Source organism: Equus caballus, chromosome 16 (genome assembly GCF_041296265.1).
Source record: "Equus caballus isolate H_3958 breed thoroughbred chromosome 16, TB-T2T, whole genome shotgun sequence".
Taxonomy (NCBI): Eukaryota; Metazoa; Chordata; class Mammalia; order Perissodactyla; family Equidae; genus Equus; species Equus caballus.
The window spans coordinates 15189657-15215332 of record NC_091699.1 but is presented as its reverse complement, the minus strand read 5'-3'; the positions used below and the strand labels follow the sequence as shown (position 1 = coordinate 15215332).

General features: G+C 45.8%; 1 protein-coding gene across 1 annotated transcript; it reads left to right on the top strand.

The window, feature by feature from the left end:
- Positions 1-24116, top strand: RBSN (rabenosyn, RAB effector). The gene is made up of 12 exons (XM_001489973.5): positions 1-238; positions 2339-2654; positions 5190-5330; positions 7548-7648; positions 8813-8858; positions 8973-9134; positions 11020-11261; positions 12551-12621; positions 17344-17430; positions 18363-18465; positions 19682-19786; positions 20469-24116. Exons 2-12 carry the CDS (start codon positions 2507-2509, stop codon positions 21606-21608), a joined length of 2346 nt encoding a protein of 781 aa, XP_001490023.1. The 5' UTR covers positions 1-238; positions 2339-2506; the 3' UTR covers positions 21609-24116.
- Positions 24117-25676: the final 1560 nt, after the last annotated feature.

Here is a 25676-nt window from a genome sequence, read left to right as displayed (position 1 = left end):
GTGGAGGCCGCGGGCCGCCCTTCGCCTTCTGAATCCGCCCCGCCTGCTGGGCGCCCTCGAAGACTCGGCGCTCGACGGGCCTCTGTCAGCCTGCCTTCCGGTTGCGGCGCCGCCGCAGGCGCGCCTGCCGAGTGCCGAGCAGCCGATGGAGATGGCGGCGGCTGTGTGAGGGACCGTGGAGGCCCAGCGCCCGGCCGCAGGGCTGGAGAGACCTGCGTGCCCGCGGGAGCCCGGCCGGGTACAGAGGGCAGGGCCGGGCCGCGCTGAGGGGCGGGGGCGCGGCTCCCCTCAGGGACAGAGGCGGGCGGGCCGCGCGGGTGTGGGATGCGTGAGGTTGTGGTGGGTGTGACGTGCGCGGTGGGAGAGGGGGCTTTCGGGCCGTGCGTTTCGCTTGTGTGTGCTTGCGATGCTGGGCTCTGTGTGGTTGTGAGGTTACGCGGGGCGTGAACAGTTGTGTTTGGTTGTGCGGCGGAGCCGGGGGTGGGTGGTGGTCTCCGCGGGGTTGTCCTTGATCCTCTGGTTGTGTGAGGTTGGGGCGTTTGGGTTCTGACTTGTGTGGAGTTTTTGTACTGTTTTGCGTGGCGTCTGTGCGATGTGTGGAGTTGTCATGTCTGCTCTGTGGGTGTTTCCTGTTGTGTGGCTGTGCGCCGTGTGCACAGTCGGGTTGAGTTCTGGGGAGGGGGTCGTGTGCGGTCGCGAGGCGGGGATGAGTGGGCTGTGGGATGCGCAGTCTGTGCGGCGTGGGGCCGGGGCCCTTCCTGCTGGACGTATAGTTGCAGGATATGTAGATTTTATTATTTTTTACGTTGTTTAGGGTGCGAGGGCTTGGTGGTTTGTGGTCGATTTCTTTGGTTTGTGGTGTATGTTTGGTTAGACGATTTTAGAATTAATGAATATTCCTGGAGCTTTGTTTTGTTTCCTCGTGGTTTGCGCCAGGCACTGTGCTAGACCCTGGGGATGTGGTGGCGAAGACAGGCATAGTCTCTGCCTCACGGCGCTTAGTCTTCTCTGTTTAGTCCCTTTGTGCACTTGTGATTATAAATTGAGGCGAGTGCTGTGAAGGAGAAGTGCAGGGGCTGTCCCGTGGGAGAATGCCTCAGGGAAGAGGCACTTCCTGAAGCAGTGAGGTTGGGTTGAGATGTGAAGGGGGCGTGTGTGTTTGATGTGTAGTTGTTAGGGGCCAGTGCCTGGCAAGGAAGGGAGTGGTCAGAGTCGGGCTCAGTTGAACCCCTGGCTGGGGAGGGAACTGGAGCTGCTGTTTCAGTGATCTGGAAAAGGGGCTGAGATCTGCATGTATACAGTCGTTGGGCTTCTTAGCTAGAGGGAAAGAACAGGGACCTGGTGTTTGATTTGTGCGTTTTCTGGGTCACTGCCACCCTTCAGCCTTGAGGACCAGGCAGTGCCTCCTCAGTGGCCCTCTAGGCAGGGCCATCCACAGCTAAGGTCAGACATTCCTCTTCACTCTCTGCTGTGGTTTGTGGCCTCAGGTTCTTGGGGAGAAATTTCTCTGCTTTTGTGGAAGGGTTTTGTCTGGATTCTCCTCTGGCCAGGAGTCTTTCTGAGGTGACATTGCAAGTGACTTTGTCATGGCCTGTTAAAAGTAACAGTGTAACTTATTAAGCCCCGAATTGTTTAAGCACTGAATCCTTTTATTTTGGAAGCAGCGAGAACATTAGGCTTGCTGCTCGACTGTCGTAAACTGTCATTTATGAAATCTAGTAAGTTCATTGGGGAGAAAGTGCTCTACAAACGTGAGACACAAAATAGATTTTTCTTTTTGACCCCTAGGTTTCAAGTGCTCCTCCTTAGACTGAGGTTGGGATTTTGGTTCTGTTTGCTTTTGTTTGTATTTTGGGGCAGACACTATCTCTTTTTCATTGGTGCAAGGTGCAAGGGCTCAATATATGTGGTTGAATAAATGATGAAGGTAAAGAGAGTCAAATAAAAACTTTTGCTTGTTGATAAGTACTTCAGACATTTCCCTAGTGGCTAAAGTGGCGTACAGATTATGGCGTTGGACCATTTGGAATGAATGTTAGAGGATTGCCTTGGTGTTGTGTTTGCTGTTGAAGTTGAATTTTCCTTCCTTGTCTTCAAGAGTCTGTGCTTCCCATTTCATTGAGTTGCCATTGTCCAGTGTCATATTGTAGAGCGAGATGAGATCATCTTAGAAGGTTTTGTGTTTTGGTCTAAGGATTTGAGAAAGTAGTTTGTGTTCTTAAACTTGCACTGAACAAACATTAAGTACCCTTGTTGAATTGTGAAAAGAACAAAGAAAATTCTTAATTGCTGCTGATTTGCCTGAATTGGCTTTTTCTTCCCTTGTTTCCTTTCTCAGGGCTTCTACTCCAAGGAGGAAGCCTCATCCAGGGCCATGATGCCACTACCCCATCATCTGTGTGCTGCTTGGTTAAGCTAATGCTGCGGGAGCCCTCGTCCCTTGTGGAGGAATCACGCTGACTCTTGGCATGAGGCCGCTGCCTTACAGTGGCTGAGAGTGACTGCCATGGCTTCTCTGGATGACCCAGGGGAAGTGAGGGAGGGCTTCCTCTGCCCTTTGTGCCTGAAGGACCTGCAGTCTTTCTATCAGCTTCAGTCACATTATGAGGAAGAGCACTCCGGGGAAGACCGTGATGTCAAAGGGCAAATTAAAAGTAAGAGGCGAGGATTTTTTGCTTATCCCATTCTGTTAATGGGAGTTCTAACTCATGGGATAGTTGTCATCAGTTTCCATGTTGCCACCAGAACATGATAACCAGTAATAAATAATAATAGTAGTGAACATAGCTAGTGCTTACCATGTGCCAGGCATTGTTCAGAGTCTTCCCGTATATTAACTTCATTTCATCCCCACAGTACCTGTGACTGTGAGCCCCATTTTACTGATGAGGGTTCCAGACATGGAGAGATTAGATAACTTACCTGAAGTCACACAGTGAGGCAGAGCCTGGCTTTGAACCTTGTAAATGTAATTACTCTGCTCTGTTGTTTCTTGCTAGACTGTTTGAATTATCGAACTGCTAGCCAAGGAGGGTTTTGGAGTGGAATTCCTCTCCTTTGCTCTGAAAGTGGAGGCACATTGTGCACCCATTTACCTGTCATAAAGTCAAGCCTTCCTGCCGTCCGTCCTTCAACTATGCCTTGTCCTCTGCAACCCAGGAAAAGGAAGGTCATAGTTGAAAAGCAAAGAGAAACAACCCAAAAAGTTAAAACTTGGTTTTTGAGCTTCCAAGGGCTCAGGTCCTGGAGGATTATAGAAAGAATTTTTCAAAGTAATTTGACTATTCATAGTGTTCATTTCCGGGACTTCAGATTTTTTTTTTTTAAGATTTTATTTTTTCCTTTTTCTCCCCAAAGCCCCCCAGTATACAGTTGTATATTCTTTGTTGTGGGTCCTTCTAGTTGTGGCATGTGGGACGCTGCTTCAGCGTGGTTTGACGAGCAGTGCCATGTCCGCGCCCAGGATTCGAACCAGCGAAACACTGGGCTGCCTGCAGCGGAGCGTGCGAACTTAACCACTCGGCCACGGGGCCATCCCCCCGGGACTTCAGATTTTAACTCCTAAATACTATGCCGCTGCTCTGAAACTCACTTTCCTGATGGTTAGCTGACCAGCTTCAGTGAGATTAAAAAGGTCTGGATGCTGTATTCGCAGTTCTCTGTGGGGTGGGGGAGAAAGGAATGATCTTGTATTCCTAAGTGCACTGTGGCCTTCCCACATGTGAATCACATGAACCCTGGAACCGGATCGTCTCACTCTGTGTCTCACTTTTCAGTTCAGAAAAAAGAGGTATTGAAAGCATTAACATTTATAACTTCTGTCCAAAAATGTGTTTGACAAAGTCAAACATTTTCAAAATCCTGATGGCTATGATGGATGAGGTGGCTTCTGGCTGAAGAGGCTGGAGCAGAGCCATAACTATTAGGAGGGAAAAAAAAAAAAAACACTTTGTGCTTTATAGTTTTCAGAGTTCTCTCACATACATTATTATTTCTTTCTTTTTTTTTTTTTTTTAAGATTGGCACCTGGGCTAACAACTGTTGCCAATCTTTTTTTTTTTTTCCTGCTTTATTTCCCCAAACCCCCCCTGTACACAGTTGTATATCTTAGTTGCAGGACCTTCTAGTTGTGGGATACGGGACACCACCTCAACGTGGCCTGATGAGCAGTGCCATGTCCGCGCCCAGGATCCAAACCCTGGGCCGCCGCAGTGGAGCGCGCGAACTTAACCACTCGGCCACAGAGCTGGCCCCACATTATTATTTCATTTGACTCACTCAGAAACCTTGCAGGAGGGACGATGGTTGGTCTCATTTTACAGAGAAAAAGTCAGGTTCAGAGATGTTTAGTGACTTATCCAAAGTCATACAGGAATTGGCAGAACTAGGCCTTGAGCCCAGGTGTTCTGTCACCTCTGAGTCTAGTGCTGCTCTTTCTACTTGGTATCATTGATAATATGAGACCCTGTCTTCCAATCACAGCATGCACTGCAGCTGGAAAACAAGCAAACTGATTAAGTTTCCTTGGGAAACTGAAGGGTCTCCGTGATTTTCAGGAAGCATCTAGTCTCAGTGTCAGCTGAACTGAGTTATATGTCACGATATCACTAAGACTTTCATGCCAGTGGGTACAGAGTTGAGAGAGTGTCCTCAGATTCCTGTGATGACCTTTTTATTAGAGGGAAAATGTTTAAGGTTATTTATGGAATAATAGATTTGGGAGTCTATTTCAGGAATGCTAAAGTGAAAATTTTGTTCCTGTGAAAGAAACTTGAAAGGATTCTTTTGTTTTTTCCATCTCTACCTCAGAAGAACTAAGAGATTGAGTTAAGCATTCCTTTAGTACTCGATGATCATTTCTTTAGTTGAGAAGGAATTCTTGCTTGTGTTGCAGTTTTCTGTGTTTCAGAATCAGGAAAGTAAAGTTTTAAAGATTAATATCAAAGATTTTTGAAAAGTCTTAAAAAGCAGATGGCCTCTTCATTTGATCTTCTGATTCTTAGAAATTTTATGATATTGCTAGTTTAGGCAAGTGAAATGTTAAAGGCAAAAGAGCAAAGTGGACTTGGTATCAGGTTTTGGAAGTAGTTTAAAAAAGAAAATAGAGACTCTTGCATTTTGAGATTTCCCCCAACTCTTCACGGGTATTCTTCGTGGATTCATTTATGGTGTTTGTTCCACTTTTCAAGGTCTTGTCCAGAAGGCTAAAAAAGCGAAGAACAGACTGTTGAAACGAGAAGGAGATGACCGAGCAGAATCAGGGACCCAAGGATATGAGTCTTTCAGCTACGGAGGGGTGGATCCGTACATGTGGGAACCCCAGGAGCTTGGTGAGAAATTCTGTTCGTTCGTTCAGCAAATGTTTATTGAGCATCTATATGTTCTAGGTAATGTTTTAAAAGTTGGCTTAGGAGGCGTCAGCAAACAAGAATGGTCTAAGCTTCTTGTGGACCTTATTTCCTAGTAGGGGCAGAGAATGGACTGAGCATCTGCTTTGTGTTAGGCACTGCATTAAATGCTTTACATGAGTGCTCTCATTTAATCGTCACGGCACTCCCTCGGCACCTGCCCATGGTCACATAGCTGGGAGACTGCAGAACGGGAGTAGGAGTCCAGGTGTCTGACCTCAGCCCAGGCACAGACTCCACTGATGGGACTGTCTGCTCTCATGTAGGATGTTACCTGCCTACTGAGAGGCACTGATTTGTGCAACTTAATTTTCTGAAACATGTAATTATGGTATCATCTACTTACTTTCAAAATAATCATCTTTTTGGGGTGATGAAAATGTTCTAAAATTTATTTTGGTGCACAACTCTGTGAATATACTAAAAACTATTCAATTTGTGTGCTTTAACTGGTGGATTCTGTGTATGTGAATAATGTCTCAATAAAGCTGTCACCAAAAATGTCATGCCACGTGGAGTTGAACTAGCTAGTCTTAATATCCTTTAATTGTTGAATGATCACAGTCATTAATGTAATATAGTATTTTCTGTCCATGCAGTGGATAAATAATGATTCCTGTGTAGTGCTTTCTTATACTTTCATGTTCATTATCTTGCTCAGCTTTCACAAAAGCCCGTGTGAGGTAGAGTGGATAGTGATGTTCATTCCGTTTATAGATGAGGAAGCAGGCTCTGAGAAGAGAAGTGATATGTATCCAGGGTCATCTATCATATTCTTCTAGTGCCACCACAGAATGGCTCTTTTTGGATGAGGAAAGTTCTGGAACTGCACTGTCCAATGTGATAGCCACTACCTGTATGTGGCTATTTAAGTAAAAGTCACTTCCTCAGCCACACGCTAGCCGCGTTTCAAGTGCTGTATCTCCACATGTGGCTAGTGGCTACCATTTTGGAGAGTGGAAACATTTTCATCAGGGAGGAGAAAAATGGCTTTAAAAATAATACTATACACATATAATTATGAGTTATGTATGAAAGCCAATTAGAAACATGAAGGAGAAATTTCTTATTAGCTTTTTTGATAGCTTATTTCATGATTGCCAATGTTAAATTATCAGGGTGATTTTCTGATTTACTTGCCTGTTTCAACAACTGAAGGAAGTCAAATCGTGGAAGGTTAAGTGAATGGAAAATTTTAGAAGTTGATATTTGTTATCACCCCTAAGAATTCAAAGCTAAAATTTAATTAGATGTTAGAGTATGGTTAGGGAAAAAAAGATGCATGGATAGTTAAGAGTGTGCATGTGAGAAGCTCAGATATGGTACAGTGTATAAGTGAATAGGCCGTCACTGGGAGGAGGAAGGGAACTGAGTGCTGGCAAGGGGAGAGGGCAGGGCTGGTTCTTTGAAAGAGGTGAGATTGAGCAGGGGATATTTCAGATACTCTGAGACAACAGGCTGCTCGGTTCCATTTGTGTGAGGAGGTTTGTCCTAGGTCTTGGTTGCTGGACTGAGGAAGGTATCAGTTTAACTAGCTCCCGTAAGGGCATCTATTAGCATTTACATATTTTGGTTATTTTGAGGATTGTTTTTGTTCTGATGAAAAACCATATTGTACCAACTTTGGGAAGTACAGAAAAACATGAACGAGTTTTCAAAATCATCCGTAATGTTACCGCCCTTTATATTTAACAAAAATTCATGTGCCAGGCAATGTTCTAAGGACTTTATAAACTTTAACTTATTTAATCCTCATAACAGCTCTGTGGAGTAGGTACTATTGTTATCCCCATTTTGTAGATGAGTACTCCAAATTACAGAGAGGTTAAGGAACTTGCCCAAGGTCACACAGTAGAGAATTGAAACTTGAGCACAGGCTGGCTCCAGAGTCCAAGCTCTTATCCACTGTACTCTGAGGTCTCTCATATTGTGCTTTGTGGCCTCCAGAGTCACCAAAATTAACATTTTAGCAAATTTCCTTCCATTTGCTTTCCTGTTTTTTTGAATTCTTAGTAAGGCTCTAAAATCCTAGAGTTTTTACTTACTTTTGAAATTCATTGCAGATAAACAGCAAGGTAGAGAGGCTCCCTCAGAGAAATGACAAGTCACTTATCTCCCCACCTCCTCCTCTCCTTCTAGGTGCTGTGAGAAGCCATCTTTCTGACTTCAAAAAACACCGAGCTGCCAGAATTGACCACTATGTTGTTGAAGTCAATAAATTAATAATCAGGTTAGAGAAGGTAAATTTTGTTGTTTTAAAACACTTATTTTCTGCAAATATAAATTTTTTGGGGGGGAAATTACATTTCTGCAGCTTGTGTTATGTATGTTGTATATATCTGTTTGGTTTTTCTTGAGGAAGATTAGCCCTGAGCTAACTGCTGCCAATCCTCCTCTTTTTTGCTGAGGAAGACTGGCCCTGAGCTAACATCCGTGCCCATCTTCTTCTGCTTTTATATTTGGGATGCCTACTACAACATGGTGTGCCAAATGGTGCCATGTCCCCACCCGGGATCTGAACCGGCGAACCCCGGGCTGCTGAAGCAGAACGTGTGAACTTAACTGCTGCGCCACCGGGCTGGCCCCTGTCGTATATATCTGATGCTGGCAGAGAAACACCCCACCTAGAGAGATGCAGAGGACATAGTGGACAGTTCTAGCCTGGACTGATTTTGCTGAAAGGAGTAGCCCAGGTTGACAGACTTGCCACATATCCAGCTTCCCTTTTCCTTCCTAGGAAGCCCGCTTGGCTGCTGGAAAGCCTTTCTGCCTTCAGATTCTTTCCTCTTTTGTGTGTCCCAGGCAATCACACAAAGGGGCATACTGTGTGATATCATTTGGTGGCAGACAGAAGTTGGTGACTAGATCCATGAGGAGTATTTGCCGGTGCCAGTGTGCAGTGTAGGAACATCTTGACTGGGCTTTGTTTTCTGTGGTGTGGATACCAGGATCACTCTGTTTTACTCTCACTCTAGAAGTGCTTGTTGTGTACAAGCTGGATTGTGTGGTGGGCATGGTAGCCACCACAGGTACAGTTCTTTATGTCTACTTTATAGGGCAGAAATACATGGCCAGTTTCATTGCCCAGGAAGACTATGGAGAATTGGGAGTTCCCCATTGCTTTCCCTGGCCGTCCCCACCGCATCCTTGCCTACCCTTGGTTATTGCTTAAATGGGTAACTAACAATAAAGAGATTGAAAGTGGGTCATGAGAAGGGAGGTGCCTTCTAGATGCAAAGCTAATACTCTGTCTCCCATGTTAAATTGCTTTTGTGACTTTGTGGGGTTGGAGATCACAGATGAGACTTGAGAAATGCAGATATGCTGATTCCCGCTTGATTCCTGTGCAAAGTGTATATACCTCACCTGATTAATTCCATTGGGCACTGTTTTCTCCTTGTCAGCTCACTGCATTTGACAGAGCAAATACCGAGTCTGCTAAGATCCGAGGTAACTCTAGAACTTTACTCACATTCATTCTATTTATCTTTCTGCCTGACCAAATCCTTTTTTTAAATGACTTGCTTTTTTGTTTGTTTGCTTTTTGTTTTGTTCTTTCTAAAGCAATAGAAAAGTCCGTGGTGCCTTGGGTCAACGACCAGGATGTCCCTTTCTGTCCAGACTGTGGGAATAAGTTCAACATCCGTAACCGCCGCCACCACTGCCGCCTCTGTGGGTCTATTATGTGCAAGAAGTGTATGGAGCTCATTAGCCTTCCCTTGGCAAGTAGGTAACATGGAGGCAGGGCCCTGGACCCTCATTTCCTCTTGAGACTAGCCTGTTTGCTAATCACCCCTGGGTGATTTTTTGAACCTTTTTGTTTAAATTAATTGCCCATGGGATCTTCATTCACTCGTTGAGTCATGAAGCTACTACAGGCTAGGCACTGTGCTAGGGGCCAGGGATACAATGGTCTATAACAGTGATTGGCAAACTTTTTTCGTAAAGGATCAAATAGTAAATACTTTAGGCTTTGTGGGTTAAGTATGATCTCTGTGACCTTTGTGCTTTTTTAAAAAAACCTTTGAAAAATGTAAAAACCATACTTAGCTTGAGGGCCATATAAAAAAAGGCTGGACTTGGCTTGCAGGTCATTGTTTCCCCACCTCTAGTCTATTATAAGGCATCATTCATTCTCCCAGGGGTTCCAGCATCTAGCAGGGGATACAGACTCACACACAACTCATTGCTTTATAAAGAGATGTATACAATGAGAGAAGTTGTGTCAGGTATCCAGGAGAGCTGACCAAATCTTTGTCAGCTCTGCTTGGAAGTGGCAAGTGAGGCTTTGAGAGGAGACTATAGGAGAGAGTATTGAAAAATGGGCAGTAGGCTAGTCCTTTCCTTTGAGATAAAAGTCACAAATGGCTCACTGCCATATAGAACAGATAGTAATATCATAATATGAGAGAGACGGTGTGCTGTGGAGACTGGGCGAGAGGGAGAGCGTGGATGCTCAGGATTGAGAGGTGACGTTCAAGAAGAGCGTTGAAAGATGACTAGGCTTGCAGGGATGGGGCAGGAGGGCATCCTGGGTAGAGTGACGAGCAGGAGCAAAGGCGTGGAATGTGGAAAGGCCCCGGGGAAGGTTAGTAGATGAGCAGACAGACTAGTTGGGGGAGTGTGGAGGGCATGTTTGAGAATTGTGGGAAAGAGGCTACAAAGTAGGTGTAACCCGATCGTCTGGAACTTTGAATCTCAGCTGGCTAAAAGTTGCTAAAGACGATTTCATGAGCTTTTGGTCAGTTCTGGGATGTTTGGGTTGATTTTGCAACCCTGGAGAGTTCTGCTGACTCTACATGTGCTGTTGGCTACAGTGCGTCTGGATAACATGGGGCAGAAGCAGATGCTTCCTCTGTCTAGCTCTGATGTCATTGGGCACATGTTACTCTGATGCTTTCCCTTTCTCTCTGAGACAGACTCCCTGTCTCACCTGGGACTTCAGAAACTATGTTTTTGGGATACTATTCACCTTTCTTCTCTTGGACTAACTAATCAGCATTTACTGGGCAGCTGCTGTGGGGGAGCCCTGTTGGATATGTAGGGGTGCAAGTATGAGTAAGACATAGCTTCTACCCTTGAAGAGTCACAGATTCATAGGGCAGCTCTGGGGTGTACATAGAACTGTTATACAGGGAGAGAAGTGGAAAGTGCTCCAAGAGGGGCAGTGTGGTAGGAACTGATCAGAAGGGCAGATCCAGGAATAGGGGAGAGCTTCCTAGAGGATGTGCCATTTGAGTTGAGCTTGGGAAGGGGTAGGAGTCAGGCATTTGGGAGTGGGGGAAGGCTGTCAAGACAGTCCAGAGAGAAAGTGAGTTGCATCTGAGGCACAGCAAGTGAAGGAGGGCAGTAGGTTAACGGTGGGCCTCAGAGCCTCAAAGGCAGACCACCCTAGGCAGTCTGACTTTTTCCTGGCTGTTGGTGGGAGTCCATCCCATTGCAGAGCTTGACCACAGGAAGGCAGAGCTTCTTGCCCATAGGGAGAGCTTGCTTTTGCCGGCATCAGCACCTGCTGTTACCCCCCATCAGCTCTTACTCCCCTGCTGTCGTAGGAGGTGGGTGATTGGAGGCTGTGGGCTCGCTGCTGCCTGTCTTGTGTTGTGCTTTACAGACAAGCTCACCAGTGCCAGCAAGGATTCTTTGAGCACCCACACCAGCCCCAGCCAGTCACCCAACAGTGTTCATGGCTCCCGCCGGGGCAGCATCAGCAGCATGAGCAGTGTGAGCTCTGTCCTGGACGAGAAGGATGACGACCGGATCCGCTGCTGTACACACTGCAAGGACACGTTGCTCAAGAGAGAGCAGCAGATTGACGAGAAGGAACACACCCCTGACATTGTGAAGCTCTATGAGGTGACTCATTGTGTCCAGTCTTGGGTCTCACTTGCGAGGAAGATTTGGCTGTTCATTATGTACAAGCCTGCACATTTTGGAGAATGCTTTGGGAATTTGTTCCTCTGAATCATTTTTAGTTTCTGCTAAAGGGCTATGGTATAATTTCCCAGCTAGGGCCCTGGGAGAGTCACAGAGTCATCCTGGGTGTGTTGCAACAAACTTATTTCTTCACCCTCCTTGCCCACTTGAAGGCAGGAGGTTGGAGGCTTTGGTGGCCCAGAGGCAAGGGGAGGAAGGATGCTTGCCATGCAGCGTGAACAGGTTCTGTGAGATCTCGTGGTGAACCGTGGGCCAGAAGAGTCCTGGGAGACTCACTTGGGAGTTTCAGACTTTACAAGTTTGAGAAACTGCCCACAGGCTTAGAGCTTCCCCTTTCAAGTCCGTTTAAAGGCCTCCACTCTCATTACCACCAGTGACCACAGAACATCTTTAGTAGATGCACACTGTGAGAGGAACATAGTATAGTGCTAGAATATGAGATTTGGAGTCAGACTGGGAGTGAGACTGCCTCGGCCTCCTATTGGCCAGGTGAGACCTGCAAGCTGAGAAGGATTAGCCAGGAAGGGATTGGGCAGGGAGATGGTAGGAGATGGGGAGGAGGAGGAGATCAGCCCGGGCAGAGGACGCAGCTCATGCAAAACTCTGAACACAGGAGGAGTGTATTTTTGTTTGATCACTGAATGGTCACTGTTAGTGGTCCTGTAGGTCATAATGGCTATGTTTCTGAGATCACCATTAAAATACTCAGGCTACTAGAAATGGTGTTAATTGAACCCTGTGCTGAGGTGCACATGTAGCCATTATCTATCCTTTATGTGGAGTCCCTGACCAGATAACTCATTTTTGTAAAGAGGCACCTTGCTTTTTGCTTCCTTTTTTGAAGTAAGCCCTGGCATTGCCTTGTGCTGCTGTCTTGTATCATCTGTCAGAGAAAGAATGTCACAACTAGTTCCTTTTCTCTGCCTTGGTAAACTCGTTGGCTTGTGTCCTGAAAGGCCTTGCTCCTCTCAAAAACATCCAGTCAAAAGTTCCACCCTCACCTTCTTTCCTTCCTACAGGATTTTCTGCTTGTAAAGTGGGTCTGTAAATCAGGAAATTGATAACAACAATAAAAACAAAAGACTCTCTGCATTTTTCCATTTTAGAAACTGCACATTTTAAATATGTCTCTGCTGATGTAGCGTAACTTCTGGGTAGGCTTTTCTGTACCTTGAGAGAATCACTCACCTCTTCTTTTTTGTACTTAGAAATTACGACTTTGCATGGAGAAAGTTGACCAAAAAGCTCCTGAATACATCAGGATGGCAGCATCATTAAAGTAAGCTATTCTTTTCCATTTTTCTAGTTCAGTGGTGACTGTTTTCTGGCATTTTAGGTCAATTATTTAGTAGCTGAAAATGAAATCTTAACTGGCTGTGCTTCTCTTCTGTGACCAGCTATAATGGGGGTGAGCAAGGGCAGCAGGCCTCCTGCTCATGCCTGCGGAGATGCCACTTCAGGGCAGCAGTGAGGTATCGGGGCTTAGAGTAGGGGTTGGCAAACTTTGGCCTATGGGCCAAATCTAGGCTGCCATCTGTTTCTTTTTTTTAATTAAGATAGAATTCACGCACCATAAAATTTACCCTTTTAAAGTGGTTTTTAGTATATTCACAACATTGTACAACCATCACCACTGTCTTAATTCTACAACATTTTCATCATTCTAATAAGAAACCCCATACGCATTAGCAGTCGCTGCTCATTCTCCCTCTCCCTGGCAACCACTAGTCTACTTTCTGTCTGTGGATTTGCCTGTTTTGGACATTTTGTATAAATGGGATCATAAATAAATGATCTTTTGTGTCTGTCTTCTTTCACATAGTGTAGTGTTTTCAAGATTCATCTGTGGGGGCTGGCCCAGTGGTGTGGCAGTTAAGTGTGCATGTTCCACTTCGGTGGCCCGGTGTTCACCAGTTCGGATCCCGGGTGTGGACATGGCACCGCTTGGCACACCATGCTGTGGTAGGCGTCCTACATATAAAAAAAAGTAGAGGAAGATGGGCAAGGATGTTAGCTCAGGGCCATCTTCCTCAGTGAACAGAGGATTGGCAGCAGTTAGCTCAGGACTAATCTTCTTCTTCAAAAAAGATTTATCTGTGTTGTAGCATGTATCCTTTTCTATGAGTACATTGTATGCACAGACCACATTTTGTTTACACATTAGTCTGTTGATGAATATTAGTCCATTGGGTTTTCCTCTTTTGGCTATTATAATGTTTCGATGAATGTTCATGTATAAATTGTTTTGCGGACATATATTTTTATTTCTTGTGGGTATCCACCTAGAACTGGAGTTCTTGGGTCTTATGATAACTCTGTGTTTAACTTTTTGAGGAATTGCCAGAGTGTTTTTCTAAAATGACTACACCACTTTACATTCCCACCAGTAATGTGTGAAGGTTTCAATTTCTTCACATCCTCACTAACACTTATTATTGCTGCTTGTTTTTTGTTTTTTGGGTTTTTTTTTTTTTTTTTTGGTGAGGAAGATTGGCCCTGAGCTAACATCTGTGCCAGACTTCTGCACTTTTTATGTGGGACCCTGCCACAGCATGGCTTGATGAGTGGTGTGTAGGTCTGTGCCTGGGATCCCAACCTGCGAACCCTGGGCTGCTGAAGCAGAGTGCACGAACTTAACCGCTATGCCACTGGGCTGGCCCTGCTGCTTGTTTTTATAAATAAAATTTTGTTGGACCACAGCCATACCCATTTGTTTGATTACTCTCTCTGGCTGCTTTTGCACTACAGCAGCAGAGTTAAACAGTTGGCGACAGAGACTGGCCTGCAAAGCTGAAAATATTTACTATCTGGCCCTTTACAGAAAAAATTTGCTGACTCTTTCTTAAGAGCATTGCTGCTTCTGAAAGTTAGTGATATGAGCTAGAATTTGAGGTGTTACTACTAGAATCAGATCCCAGAAGTTTTTTCCAAAGTTGCAGGAAAAAATTAATTATGGTATCCAGTATTCTCAATTTGAGGATCCTCTGTCTTTGTCTTAGGCCTGTGTTGCTCACCTGCCACCTTTGTCGTGATGCCTGTAGATTTAGATGTGCCTTGTTTAGAACAAACCTGCATTTTTATTTGGACATTTACTGCGGCAGTATTGTATAGAGGTCGCAAAAAACAAAGGTGTATGTTTGGCTTTTCCTGCACGATTTCCAGTATAAGTCTCACATGCAAAGAAAATGGACTTTTTTGTTTGTATAGTCCTTAAGGAGTCTCCTGACTTTTGAGCCTGTAAATGTCTGACTTACAAAATATGAATGGCTAAACCCAGTTGATTTGTGGCAAAACACCCCTTCCCCTGTATCTCTTTCTGCCTCTACTGTTGCTTTGGGCCTCTTCTTCCATTTTCTGTTCTTTCCTCCAATGTTTCCCAGCCAACAGGGAAAAAGAGGTGGAAGGGAATAGAAAAGAGTTAGGGAAACTCTTGCAGACTCTGCCCTATTTTGCCCACTTCTAACAGCTAGATGTTTGCAGCCCCTGGCTGCAGACAAAGGAAGGGGAAGAAACCCTATTTCTCAAGCCCTCTCAGTCACCACTGCCCAGGGCCCCTCCCTCCTTATATTTGCACGTCCTAGACACCAGTCTTCCTCTGTCCATTCCTCAGCCTAAAGCACTGGTTCTAAAGAACAGCAGGAAAGGGCACATCTTCTTCTCTACCTGCGGTTCACTGAGCACTAATTTCAGTCACTGGAACACACTGCCCTCCCTGTGAGTAGCTTGGGGAAAGCACTCCAAGTGACTCTCATATATACCTCCCCAAATGGAGAGTCCTCGGCTTGGAGCAGGTAGCTGTCTCATGCTCCTTTCCTCTGTGGAACTTACTGGAGTCAGCACCCCCTCCTCCCTCCCCTGCCCATTGGTTTGAAATTAGAGCAGGAGGGGCCCAGCCCCGTGGCCGAGTGGTTAAGTTTGTGCGCTCCGCTTCGGCAGCCCAGGGTTTCACCGGTTCAGATACTGGGCGTGGACATGGCACTGCTCATCGGGCCATGCTGAGGTGGCGTCCCACATAGCACAACCAGAAGGACCTGTAACTGGAACATACAACTATGTACTGGTAGGCTTTGGGGACAAGAAGAAGAGGAAGAGGAGGAAGAAGAGGAGGATGAGAAAGAGGAAGAAGAAAGAAAGATTGGCAAGAGATGTTAGCTCAGGTGCCAACCTTTGGAAAAAAAAGGAAATTCAAGCTGTTAGCCAAGGGGCTCCTCTCCCTGAGTCCTGTTGTTTTTTTGCTTTGTGCCTCAGACACAACTGTGGGTTAATGGACTTCCCTGGCCAGCTGGGGAACTGCTATTGCTGAGCACATTTCCAGATGTCTAACTCCTGCTCCTTCAAAGACCAGTTCTAAAGGACTTTAAAGATATTTCACTCCCTCACTCATTCATTCAACGGATATTTATTGAGCACTGCTTATGTGCCAAGCACTATTCTAGGTGCTGGGGCTATTGCAATCTACAGTGAAGACAGTGTGTGCCTCTCAGGGAGCTTCATTTTCATGGGAGCACAGAGCATAACCAAGTGAACAAATAATGAACAAGATAACTGCAGATGTGATAGGTGCTCTGAGGGAAATACAATTGGATGACGTGATTGAGACCAGGAGAAGTGATTTCAGATTTGGGCCAACCTTGTTATTTTCCACATGTCTTGGAGATATCAAGACAAGGCACAAATCTCAATTCTAGTCTGCTGTGCTTTTTGCAAACTGTGCAGTAAGAGATGAACAGCCTTAGTGAATCCTCAGATTACAGCCCACACCAATATTTATCCAGCCAGGACTTTTTTATGGATGGTAAAATAGGTGAACGCAGCAATCCTTTCTGCTTATTTAGCTTGAATTGCTGCTCCCTCAGAAAGTGGCCATTGGTGAGGCTGGATTAATAGCTGTGAGATCTTCTTAAATGTTTCTCTTCTCAGTAAACATTGATTAAGCTTGGCCTGTGTGCAGTTACTGAGGATATAAAAATGAAAAGCTGTAAGCACTGCACCTTGAATTCAGCAGTCTAGTGGGGGTGACAGACTTATAAATGAACTATTCCAACATCACATAATAACTGCTGTTGTTCCCTGAAACCAGAGTCAAGCCACCCCTGGCCTTCCCTGTGTCCTCTGCTCCACCCTGGCCTTCCCTGTGTCCTCTGCTCCACCCTGGCCTTCCCTGTGTCCTCTGCTCCACCCTGGCCTTCCCTGTGTCCTCTGCTCCACCCTGGCCTTCCCTGTGTCCTCTGCTCCACCCTGGCCTTCCCTGTGTCCTCTGCTCCACCCTGGCCTTCCCTGTGTCCTCTGCTCCACCCTGGCCTTCCCTGTGTCCTCTGCTCCACCCTGGCCTTCCCTGTGTCCTCTGCTCCACCCTGGCCTTCCCTGTGTCCTCTGCTCCACCCTGGCCTTCCCTGTGTCCTCTCCTCCACCCTGGGCAGAGTTAGGCCCTTTCCTCCCTTCTTGATTTGGAGTCAAAGTGCTTTTCTCACACAGGGAGTGGTGGTTCATGAGACTTCGGAGCGTGTGGCAGTTGATACAATGCCATGCTGGAACTTGCTTGCCTAGGGCTTCCTTGGTCAGCCTTCCAGTTGTTTCTGTTCTCCATGGGTAGTCTTCAAGTGAGAAAAGCCAAGTGCTTTGTACTCTGATGTGGTGTAACCGACTTATTTAGTCAACTGCTTCATACATCTTACTAGATATAGTGACACTGTTTAGGGAAAGTAGGCCAAAGCCGATTCCGTTGCGTTTATTTTGGCAATAAGCTTAAGAGCTAGTCCTTAGAGGCCTAGGTATGAGTCTGTCCGTATGGTGTCTGCAAATTGGAAAGCGGCTTCCAGTTGATTAGCACTTATATTTTGAAAAGGAGTGAGCACTGCATTATATACAAGAGTCTGAAACATCGCTTTGAGAGAACTGTGTCTCCCTTTTTGAGCCCTTGAAACTTTAGAGTCCTTGTACGCTATACTCTCCGGTCAGTGCAGTGAAACTTAGATCAGACCTCTCTGTGATTTCTCCTTAGTGCTGGGGAGACGACCTACAGTCTGGAACATGCCAGTGACCTCCGAGTGGAAGTGCAGAAAGTGTATGAGCTGATAGATGCTTTAAGGTAAGGTTTATCAGGTGATGTCTTACCTGCTGCCTTGAGTGGAGGAGGTGCTGTTCTAATGAGGTTGTGGGAGGCTAGCAGACCTGAGCTTACCTAGAGTCCTGGTGACAGTGTGTATGTGTGAGGAGGAGGCTGAGGAAGGTGCCAGATCTGGCACTCAACTCGTATCAGTAACTTTTGGTTAAGGATTTCTAATGTTCATTATTATTAAAGGAATAGGAACTAATTATTAACACCAGCTGTATGCCAGCCACTGGATATTGAGAGTAGCTCGTTTATTCTACCAAAGTTACCCTGTGAGGTAGGGATTAACATCCCCATTTTATAGGTAAGAAAATGCACCATAGCTAGCAAAAGTGGTAGACTTAGGATAGAGACCTAGATTCTTTCTTCAAGTTGACGGCTGCTTTTTTTTAACTGTGGACTGGCCGTTGGTGTTAAATCAGCCCTTTGAGGTATAAGAAATACAGTGACTCAGGCTGAACTGAGATGAGGAATCCTTGTCCATCTGTATACATAGGACTGGCCACATAATTTGCAGGGCCTGGTACAAAATGAAAATGCAAGTCTTTTGTTCAAAATTATTAAGAATTTTAAGACAGTGACAGCAGACTGTTAAACCAAGCACAAGGCCCTTCCAAGACCAGACCCTGTGTGGCTACACAGGTCAATTACCCATGAAACTCGCCCTACATGTGTAGTCAGTCCCTCAGTGGGCGAGTATTTGTCATGTACCCTGTGCTGTGTTAGGGGACTTGGGTATAGCCAAAGGGTAAGAAACAGGCTTTGCCTTCACGGACACTTCAGTGGAGTCTCTAACTTGTCTCCTTCACAAATCTTCCTGATGTACAAGCCTGGCAGCTTAGAGACTTTTCACCCTTGTTTCTGAGTCTGGCAGCATCTGTTACATTGATGTGTTTCTTCCAATTCAGTAAGAAGATCTTAACCTTAGGCTTGAACCAAGACCCTCCACCACATCCAAACACCTTGCGGCTGCAGAGGATGATCAGATACTCAGCCACACTTTTTGTGCAGGTAAAGCCATCGTGGGGTGGCATAAACATCACGCTTGTCTACCCTGCTCTTCTACTGCATAGAGGGCAGACCGTGCCAATGACTTGTTTATTTTTTATTTATTATTTTTTGAGATTATAAATGCATTATGCCATATTTAGAGAAAAATCTGGATTTCAAAGAAAAGTAAAACTACTTTTAATCCTATGTCCTCAGTACAATCACACATCAGTCTGGTATATTTTCTTCTTTTTTTTCTGTTTGCATTTGTTGTATAAAGTAGTTATAATAATGTATATTTGCAAATTTATGTCTTCTCTTTTTTTCCCTGAATTTTGTGTCATAAGCACTTTTTTACATAGTCTTCAAGTGTGTGAATGTATTGAATGGCTATAGAGTATTGCTTTGACTGTGTATACCATCCTTTATTAGCCATTCCCCTTTCATTAGGTATTTGACAGACTCCCCTCTTGCTGTTGTGATCACTGCGTGATGGAAGTCCTTGTACATAGCATTTCTTCCTTGGGGATAAGCTCTGAAGGGGCTCTTCCTGGGCCGTTGGTTGGGACTAAACAGCTGATTGTTCAAGGGCAGGCTAAACTTAGGTGTTTAGATCTGAGTTGTTTCTACCTCAGAAAGCCCCTTCTGAGAGTCACAGTTGACAAAGTAATCTAACAGAATCCTACTGGGTTAGTTTCCCGACACCGTATTGTAGAGAATTAGGCCCTTTCTCCTTTGGATTAGTGACTATTCTCCAGTCATTTGGTGAGTGCTACTGTGTACCAGGCAATGTTCTAGGTGTTAGGTGTCCTACTGTGAGCAAAAAGACAAACGTTCTTGTTCTCATAAAGCTTATATTCTAGGGAGGGCGATAGACAAGAAACAACGAAAACATCTAGCTTATAAGATCGTGAAACGTGCTGTGGAGAAATGTAAAGCTGGGAAAGGGGGGCGTCAGGTGGAGGCTCACCAATTTAGATAGAGTGGGCAGGGAAAGGCCTCACTGAGAAGGTGAATTATTGGGATGCTGGTATTGATCATTCATAAGGGAAAGGCAGCCCATTTGGAAGGTGACTCTCTTGCGCGATTTAAGAGTTAGGTCCTTTCCCACTACTGATAATTAATGTACTGCCTAAGGGTGGAGTGGCTTAGCTTAAGGGGACTCTCGTCATAGGGCTTAAGGTTCATTTTTTCCCTAAAAAGGTTAAAGTGCAAAATTGTCTGTGACTTCCTGCAGGAAAAATTGCTTGGTTTGATGTCACTGCCCACCAAAGAACAGTTTGAGGAGCTGAAAAAGAAAAGGACGCAGGAGATGGAGAGGAAGAGGATCCTGGAGAGACAGGTGAGTGAAGCGCAGGGACGCTGGCGGCTGGCTTCCTCCTTGTGCTCTCTGGAGCACAGAGGCCTGTGCAGGCTCCTAAGAGATCCTGTGAGGTTGTAGGAAATCAGAACCTCTCACACGCTCTGGTTTGCCTTTTTCTCCTGTTTTGGACTGACAGTCATCTGTAGACACCAGAATAATTGTTTGTTTCTCTCTCTAGGTCCTAGTTTTCTTTCAGAGGTTCTGCTGATTTTCTCCTGTCCAGAATACCATAGGCAGTTCTCCCTCTAGTACAGGTTGCAGGGGACCCAGACACCAGGGAGTTCTTTCTAGAACACTTTAGAATATGCAGTATTAAAGAGAAAAAAATTATGCATTTAATATTGTGTGAGATTCTAGTGAAGATGACTGGTAATAGACCTCAGAGGTTTAAGTATACAGTCAGTGAATCTATGATTGAGAAAATCTTATCCTTTAAGTTATTATTATTCATTATTTTATCTTGAAAATCAGGCTGGTTCCTCTTCTCCTCCTGAAAACAAAAGCACAATTCAATTTTAGCAGTTGGCTGTCTTAGTCCTGAGGTGGGCAGTTGGAGGTCTCACTGGCGCAGGGAGAGCAGGACCACAGAGGGCAGCTGACTATGTGGCTGCTGTTGGCTTGGTGACTGTGTCTCTTCTCTTTGGCTTTGGTGTCTCCCCAGGCTGCCCTGGAATCCCAGCGAAGGCTTGAGGAAAGGCGGAGTGACCTGGCGTCTCGTGCGGCCAACGGGGAGGTGGTGACCCTTCGAGGGGGCCCTGCCCCCTTGAGAAAGGCTGAGGGCTGGCTCCCGCTGTCAGGAAGTCAGGGGCAGAGTGAAGACTCAGACCCCCTCCTCCAGCAGATCCACAACATCACATCATTTATCAGGCAAGCCAAGGCTGCAGGCCGGACAGATGAAGTGCGCACACTGCAGGAGAACCTGCGGCAATTGCAGGATGAGTATGACCAGCAGCAGACAGAGAAGGCTATTGAGCTGTCCCGGAAGCAGGCCGAGGAGGAGGACCTGCAGCGAGAACAGCTGCAGATGCTGCGTGAACGTGAGTGGGAACGAGAAAGGGAGCAGTTCCGGGCGGCATCCCTGCACACACGGACTCGGTCCCTGGACTTCAGAGAAATCAGGCCTTTTCAGCGGGAGCCCGGCAGAGAGCCTCGCACCCAACTTGCTCATGTTTTGGATCTAGGCTCCTCCCCAGCTCAGAGCAGTGCAGCTGCCAAGACCCTTTCACCCAGCTCAGTTCTTGAGCCCATCAGCCTGTGGTCTGGGCCCCCAGCCCTTGGCCAGGAATTCTTCCCCCAGACCACCATATCACAGCAAAATGAGGTGCCCTCCCTAAATCTCTTTGATAAGGAAGACCTTTCCAGCCCCACAGCAGAGGGCACTGCCAGCCCACTTGCCGCAGAGCCTTCCTTTGGTCCTTCAGCCCGCATCCTCAAAGAGTACAATCCTTTTGAGGAAGAAGAGGCAGTGGCAGGGAATCCCTTCACTAACCCAGACAGTCCAGCACCCAACCCCTTCGACGAGGAAGATGAGCGTCCCCACCAAAGTCCCTCAAGCCCTCCTGTTCCTGGCAACCCCTTCGAGGAAGCTACCTGTACCAACCCCTTCGAGATGGACAGTGACAGTGCGCCAGAGAGCGAGGAGCCCATAGAGGAGGAGCTCCTCCTCCAGCAGATCGATAACATCAAGGCGTACATCTTTGATGCCAAGCAGTGTGGCCGCCTGGATGAGGTGGAGGTGCTGACAGAGAACCTGAGGGAGCTCAAGCGCACCCTGGCCAAACAGAAGAGGGGCGCTGACTGACTAGTGGGTGGGCAGGGCACCTTTGGGCTCAGGGCCTGGCAAGAGCTAGTGGAGCAGGAGAGAGGGTTGGTGGAATTGATGGGGAAAGAGGAAGGACGAGAATTAAGATGCACACAGGTTAGGAGAGGGAATCTGCTATTTTGTGCACTTGGAGATTTTCCACTACAGTTGAATAATAAAATGGGAACTAGAACAGGGAGAATCAGCACTCATTTGCTGTTTTTCCTGTTTTTTTTTTTAATTGGATTTTCCCTTTAGAAGGGATTTTAAATTTTACTAACAAGATATAACTAAATGCTGTTCTTTTGGGCCCAGGGCAGAAATGGCTGCCATGCACCTCGTGGGTCCATGTGCTCCTGCCTAGTCTTTGGTCATTATGCAGTATTATAGGGCTGCTTTAATAGGGCCCTTCCTTTAGCCAGGACAGACAAGACAGATTCCTTTAAACTGCTCTGTTCTGGCCCAAGTCTGTCCCCTTTAGGCTATGGGTTCGTTTCACCTGGGACTTCCTCTGCCCTGCTGGGCACATCCTAATTGTACAACGGAAGGGGGAGGCACTGCTATGAAAGCACTAGTTTAGGCCCAGGAGAGCCCAGCACCGCTTTTTTTTAAGAGTAGGTGATAGGGATGAGGTTTCGCCAGGATCTGTTTCCCTCTCAGTTTAAGTTCTTGTTTGTCTCTTTCGGGAAGTTAAACTCCCAGTGCAGGGTATCACTGTGAGTCTGATCATGAGCTTTTTAGAAAATAGGAGTGGTTAACTTTTGGTTGATAGAGGTTAGGTATTATTTGGGAGAAGAGTCTCTACACAAACATTGCTCTGTTGGAACTGAATGGCTGCTGGAACAATTGTCTGTCCCTGGAGAAACCTCCCTCTAGAGCTTTGGCAAAATTACCCTGGCCTGGGCTCTTTCAAAGGCCCCAGACTATAATTTAGGAATTGGTGATCAGGACATTTTGTGGAATATTGTTGGGAGAGTGGAAGCTTCCCTGAGTCAGAAGATAAATTCAAATAATTGCCAAGGCTAGTTGATCAGCCTTCTTCTCTTTTGGTTCATCCTGTCAGGACAGGGGCACTGGTGAGATATTTTCTTACCAATGTTTAGTATTAAGAAACTGAAATGTTTGAAGAGGCACAACCCAGGATTTTTCTGATAGCACTGCAGTACTTGAACTCTTCCCCAGTTAAGGGCAAAAAGGGAAATTGTTAATTTAGCTCTGGTGCTTTGGTTTACAGGAACATAACCCTTAACTGATGTCTGACATGATACCCAAGTGTGCTCAGCTTTGGGTAGAATTCCTGCAATTATGCTTGTGAATTAATGAACAATAACTAGCCACTAGTCACTTTAAACCCCTTAACTAACTCCGGGTCATAACTCTCATTGGTTACTGATGTGAGAGTCAAAATTCATTTTGTTCCTTTCTGGGAAGACCCCTGTTGATCTTGGGAATGTCTGAAAAACATTGTGGTGTAAAAATAAGCTCTATTCGTGTTGACACTATTCACATTTCTTTAGTACCTGCTGGATCTTTGGGCTGAATGAAAAGGTCCTGTCTAGGGGCGTGGGAATGGGGAGTGGGTAGAGGGTATATGGAGGACCTTCATATTTGGGTTCTGCTCATAAAGAAATGTGAGTGGGGTACTGTCCTCAGCCAGTTACTAACCTTGCTGATTGTCCTGGGGGTTTTTGGAAGTCGGCACCCAGGCATCTAAAATGTTGCCTGGTACAGGCGTCTTTTCTCCCTCGAGGTCCGTTCCCTTCATGCTATCCTGGAGGGTTTTACGAATGGTTGCATGCTCCTCCCTGCTCAGTCCGTCATTTCTCTCTGACTGAAGCAGAGGAAGCTCTCTGCACCAAAAAGCAGGTAGTTCCAGAAGCTAAATGCTACTTTCCGTCACAATTACTTTTCTTATGAGAATATATCTCTCTTAATTAGCTGGTGGTTTCAATTAAGATGAGTTTACTCAACATGCCCTTCCCCTGAAATCAACCACAGGTAGCAGTCTGAAGGAACTAAGAGCATTGAGAACCACACATATAAGAAACATTTTTTAAAACTAAAAAAAAAATCACTGAATATACTAAACCAAACTAAAACTGTTTGATGTGATGGAATTCTTCCATGGCTGTATTCTAGAATCATAGACACAACAGGAGTTAGAATTCTCTACCCGTCAGCAGTACCATTTCCCAGAACTCACACAGGCACAAAGTTGGATTCACAGAGACGAGGTAACGTCAGGGGGAAGATGGCCTATGAACTGCAACCACAACTTCAAGTTCTTACCTCGTGAATGTTTCACCGCCTGCAGTCCTTCAAGGCAAACAGCTCATCTCATCAGAAGATGGTGCAGTGTCGGCAGATCTCCCTAGATGTAGACCGTATGTGGAAGAGACTTTGGGGATTCAGGCATCTAATGAAGTTGGCTTTTCCCGTTTATGCCTTGTTTGTATTTTTCCCTGTCTAATACACTAAGGACACTTACTCATTAAACTTGCAGCTCAATGTGTCTTTGCTGTTCAGATACTAAAATGTACCTGAGTCATCATGAGCCATGTGGTAAGTTGAACATTGGCATAGTTAGGTGATGGGACTCAAAGTGAGAAGCTGGTCTCTTTACCAGGTCACAGACTGGGGTAGCAGATTGTGCTGGTCATGTGACAGTGATGGACAAAGGTCACTGATTTGCATGCACTACTCTGGGGCCTTGTATTGAAACCTTTTTAAAAAAATAAAATAACGAATGTTAGTGGTTGGGGATGTGTGTTTGTGTCTGTGCGTGTGTGTTGCAAGTGAGAATCACCAGGTAACATCCCTCCTCTTTCTTAATGACCATCTGAGTTGCTCCTGTGTTTAACTGGTTAAGGTCTTCAGACAGAGTCAAGGTCACTGGGCTCTTAAGAGGACAAATGTGGGTTCCAGTTCTGCTCTTATCCCCAGTTATTCCTGCAGTGTTGATTAAATGAACCATTTTACACAAGCATAGTGTAAAATCCTTTACAATCCTGTCACTCTCATTTGACAGTGGAAAAAACTGAAGCCCAGAGAGGATGAGGAACCTTATGGCTGTCATTGTGCCAGGCACTGTGCTGCGTTTCACACATTCCTCATAATAGCTCTACCAGCAAGCCTGTAAGTTAGTTACATAAGTATTCATCTGAGACTTGAAGAAGCAGATTAAGAGAGGTTAGCCTGGCTGGGGTCACACAGCCAGTAAGTGGTGGGATGAGGATTTAAAGCCTGGTCTGCCTGACTCATTTTGCCCTAAGTAGCAAGGTGGTTTGACGTGGGTCAGGCATGGTGGGAGTGCCCAAGCACTGTGTGTGACCCAGAGGTGGCAGGAACGGGCAGTGGGAGAAGAGGCTGGGAGCTGCTGAGTGAGTTTCTGATACTGACATCACTTGGGCCTTTGAAGCTGAGACCTCCCCAGGACCTATGTAGACTGATAAACCAGGAGGAGCTAATACTGCTTAGTGCCCACTGTGGGCCAGACAGAATGCTAAGTATTATACATGGATTACCACATTTAATCCTCCCAACGACCCCAGTTTGCAGATGAAAAAATAAGTGTGGTGTGAGGTTAAGCAGGCTCAGGGTTACACCACTGGGATTCCAGCCCAGATCTGTCTGACTCCAAAACCCGTGCTTCCCTGTCCTACTTCATATATGGACACTCATGTTTCTAACATGGGATGGAATATTTCATCCACAGGAAGCACCTTCTGTGGACTTGAATATCGAAAGCTCTTCTGCCTAAAACGCATCAGTAGTCTAGCACGATTTAAAAAAATACTTCAGAAAGGACTTCTGGTCTTAGCTCAGGCATGCAAAGAGTTTGGAAGTTGTCACTTCTGTACTTAGAAAGTAAAAGCTGGACAAACTGAAAATCAGTAAATTTTCTTGAACCCATCAGAGAACTGAGATTGCAGGGCAACTGCCACCATAAAATCTGGAGAGGCTTCCAGAGACTCACAACTGAGATCTGCTTACCAGGAGCAGAAGGCCTGGAGCCACAGCTGGTAGGAACACTTCTGATGAATTCCTGGAGGCTGTTTGGACTAGCAC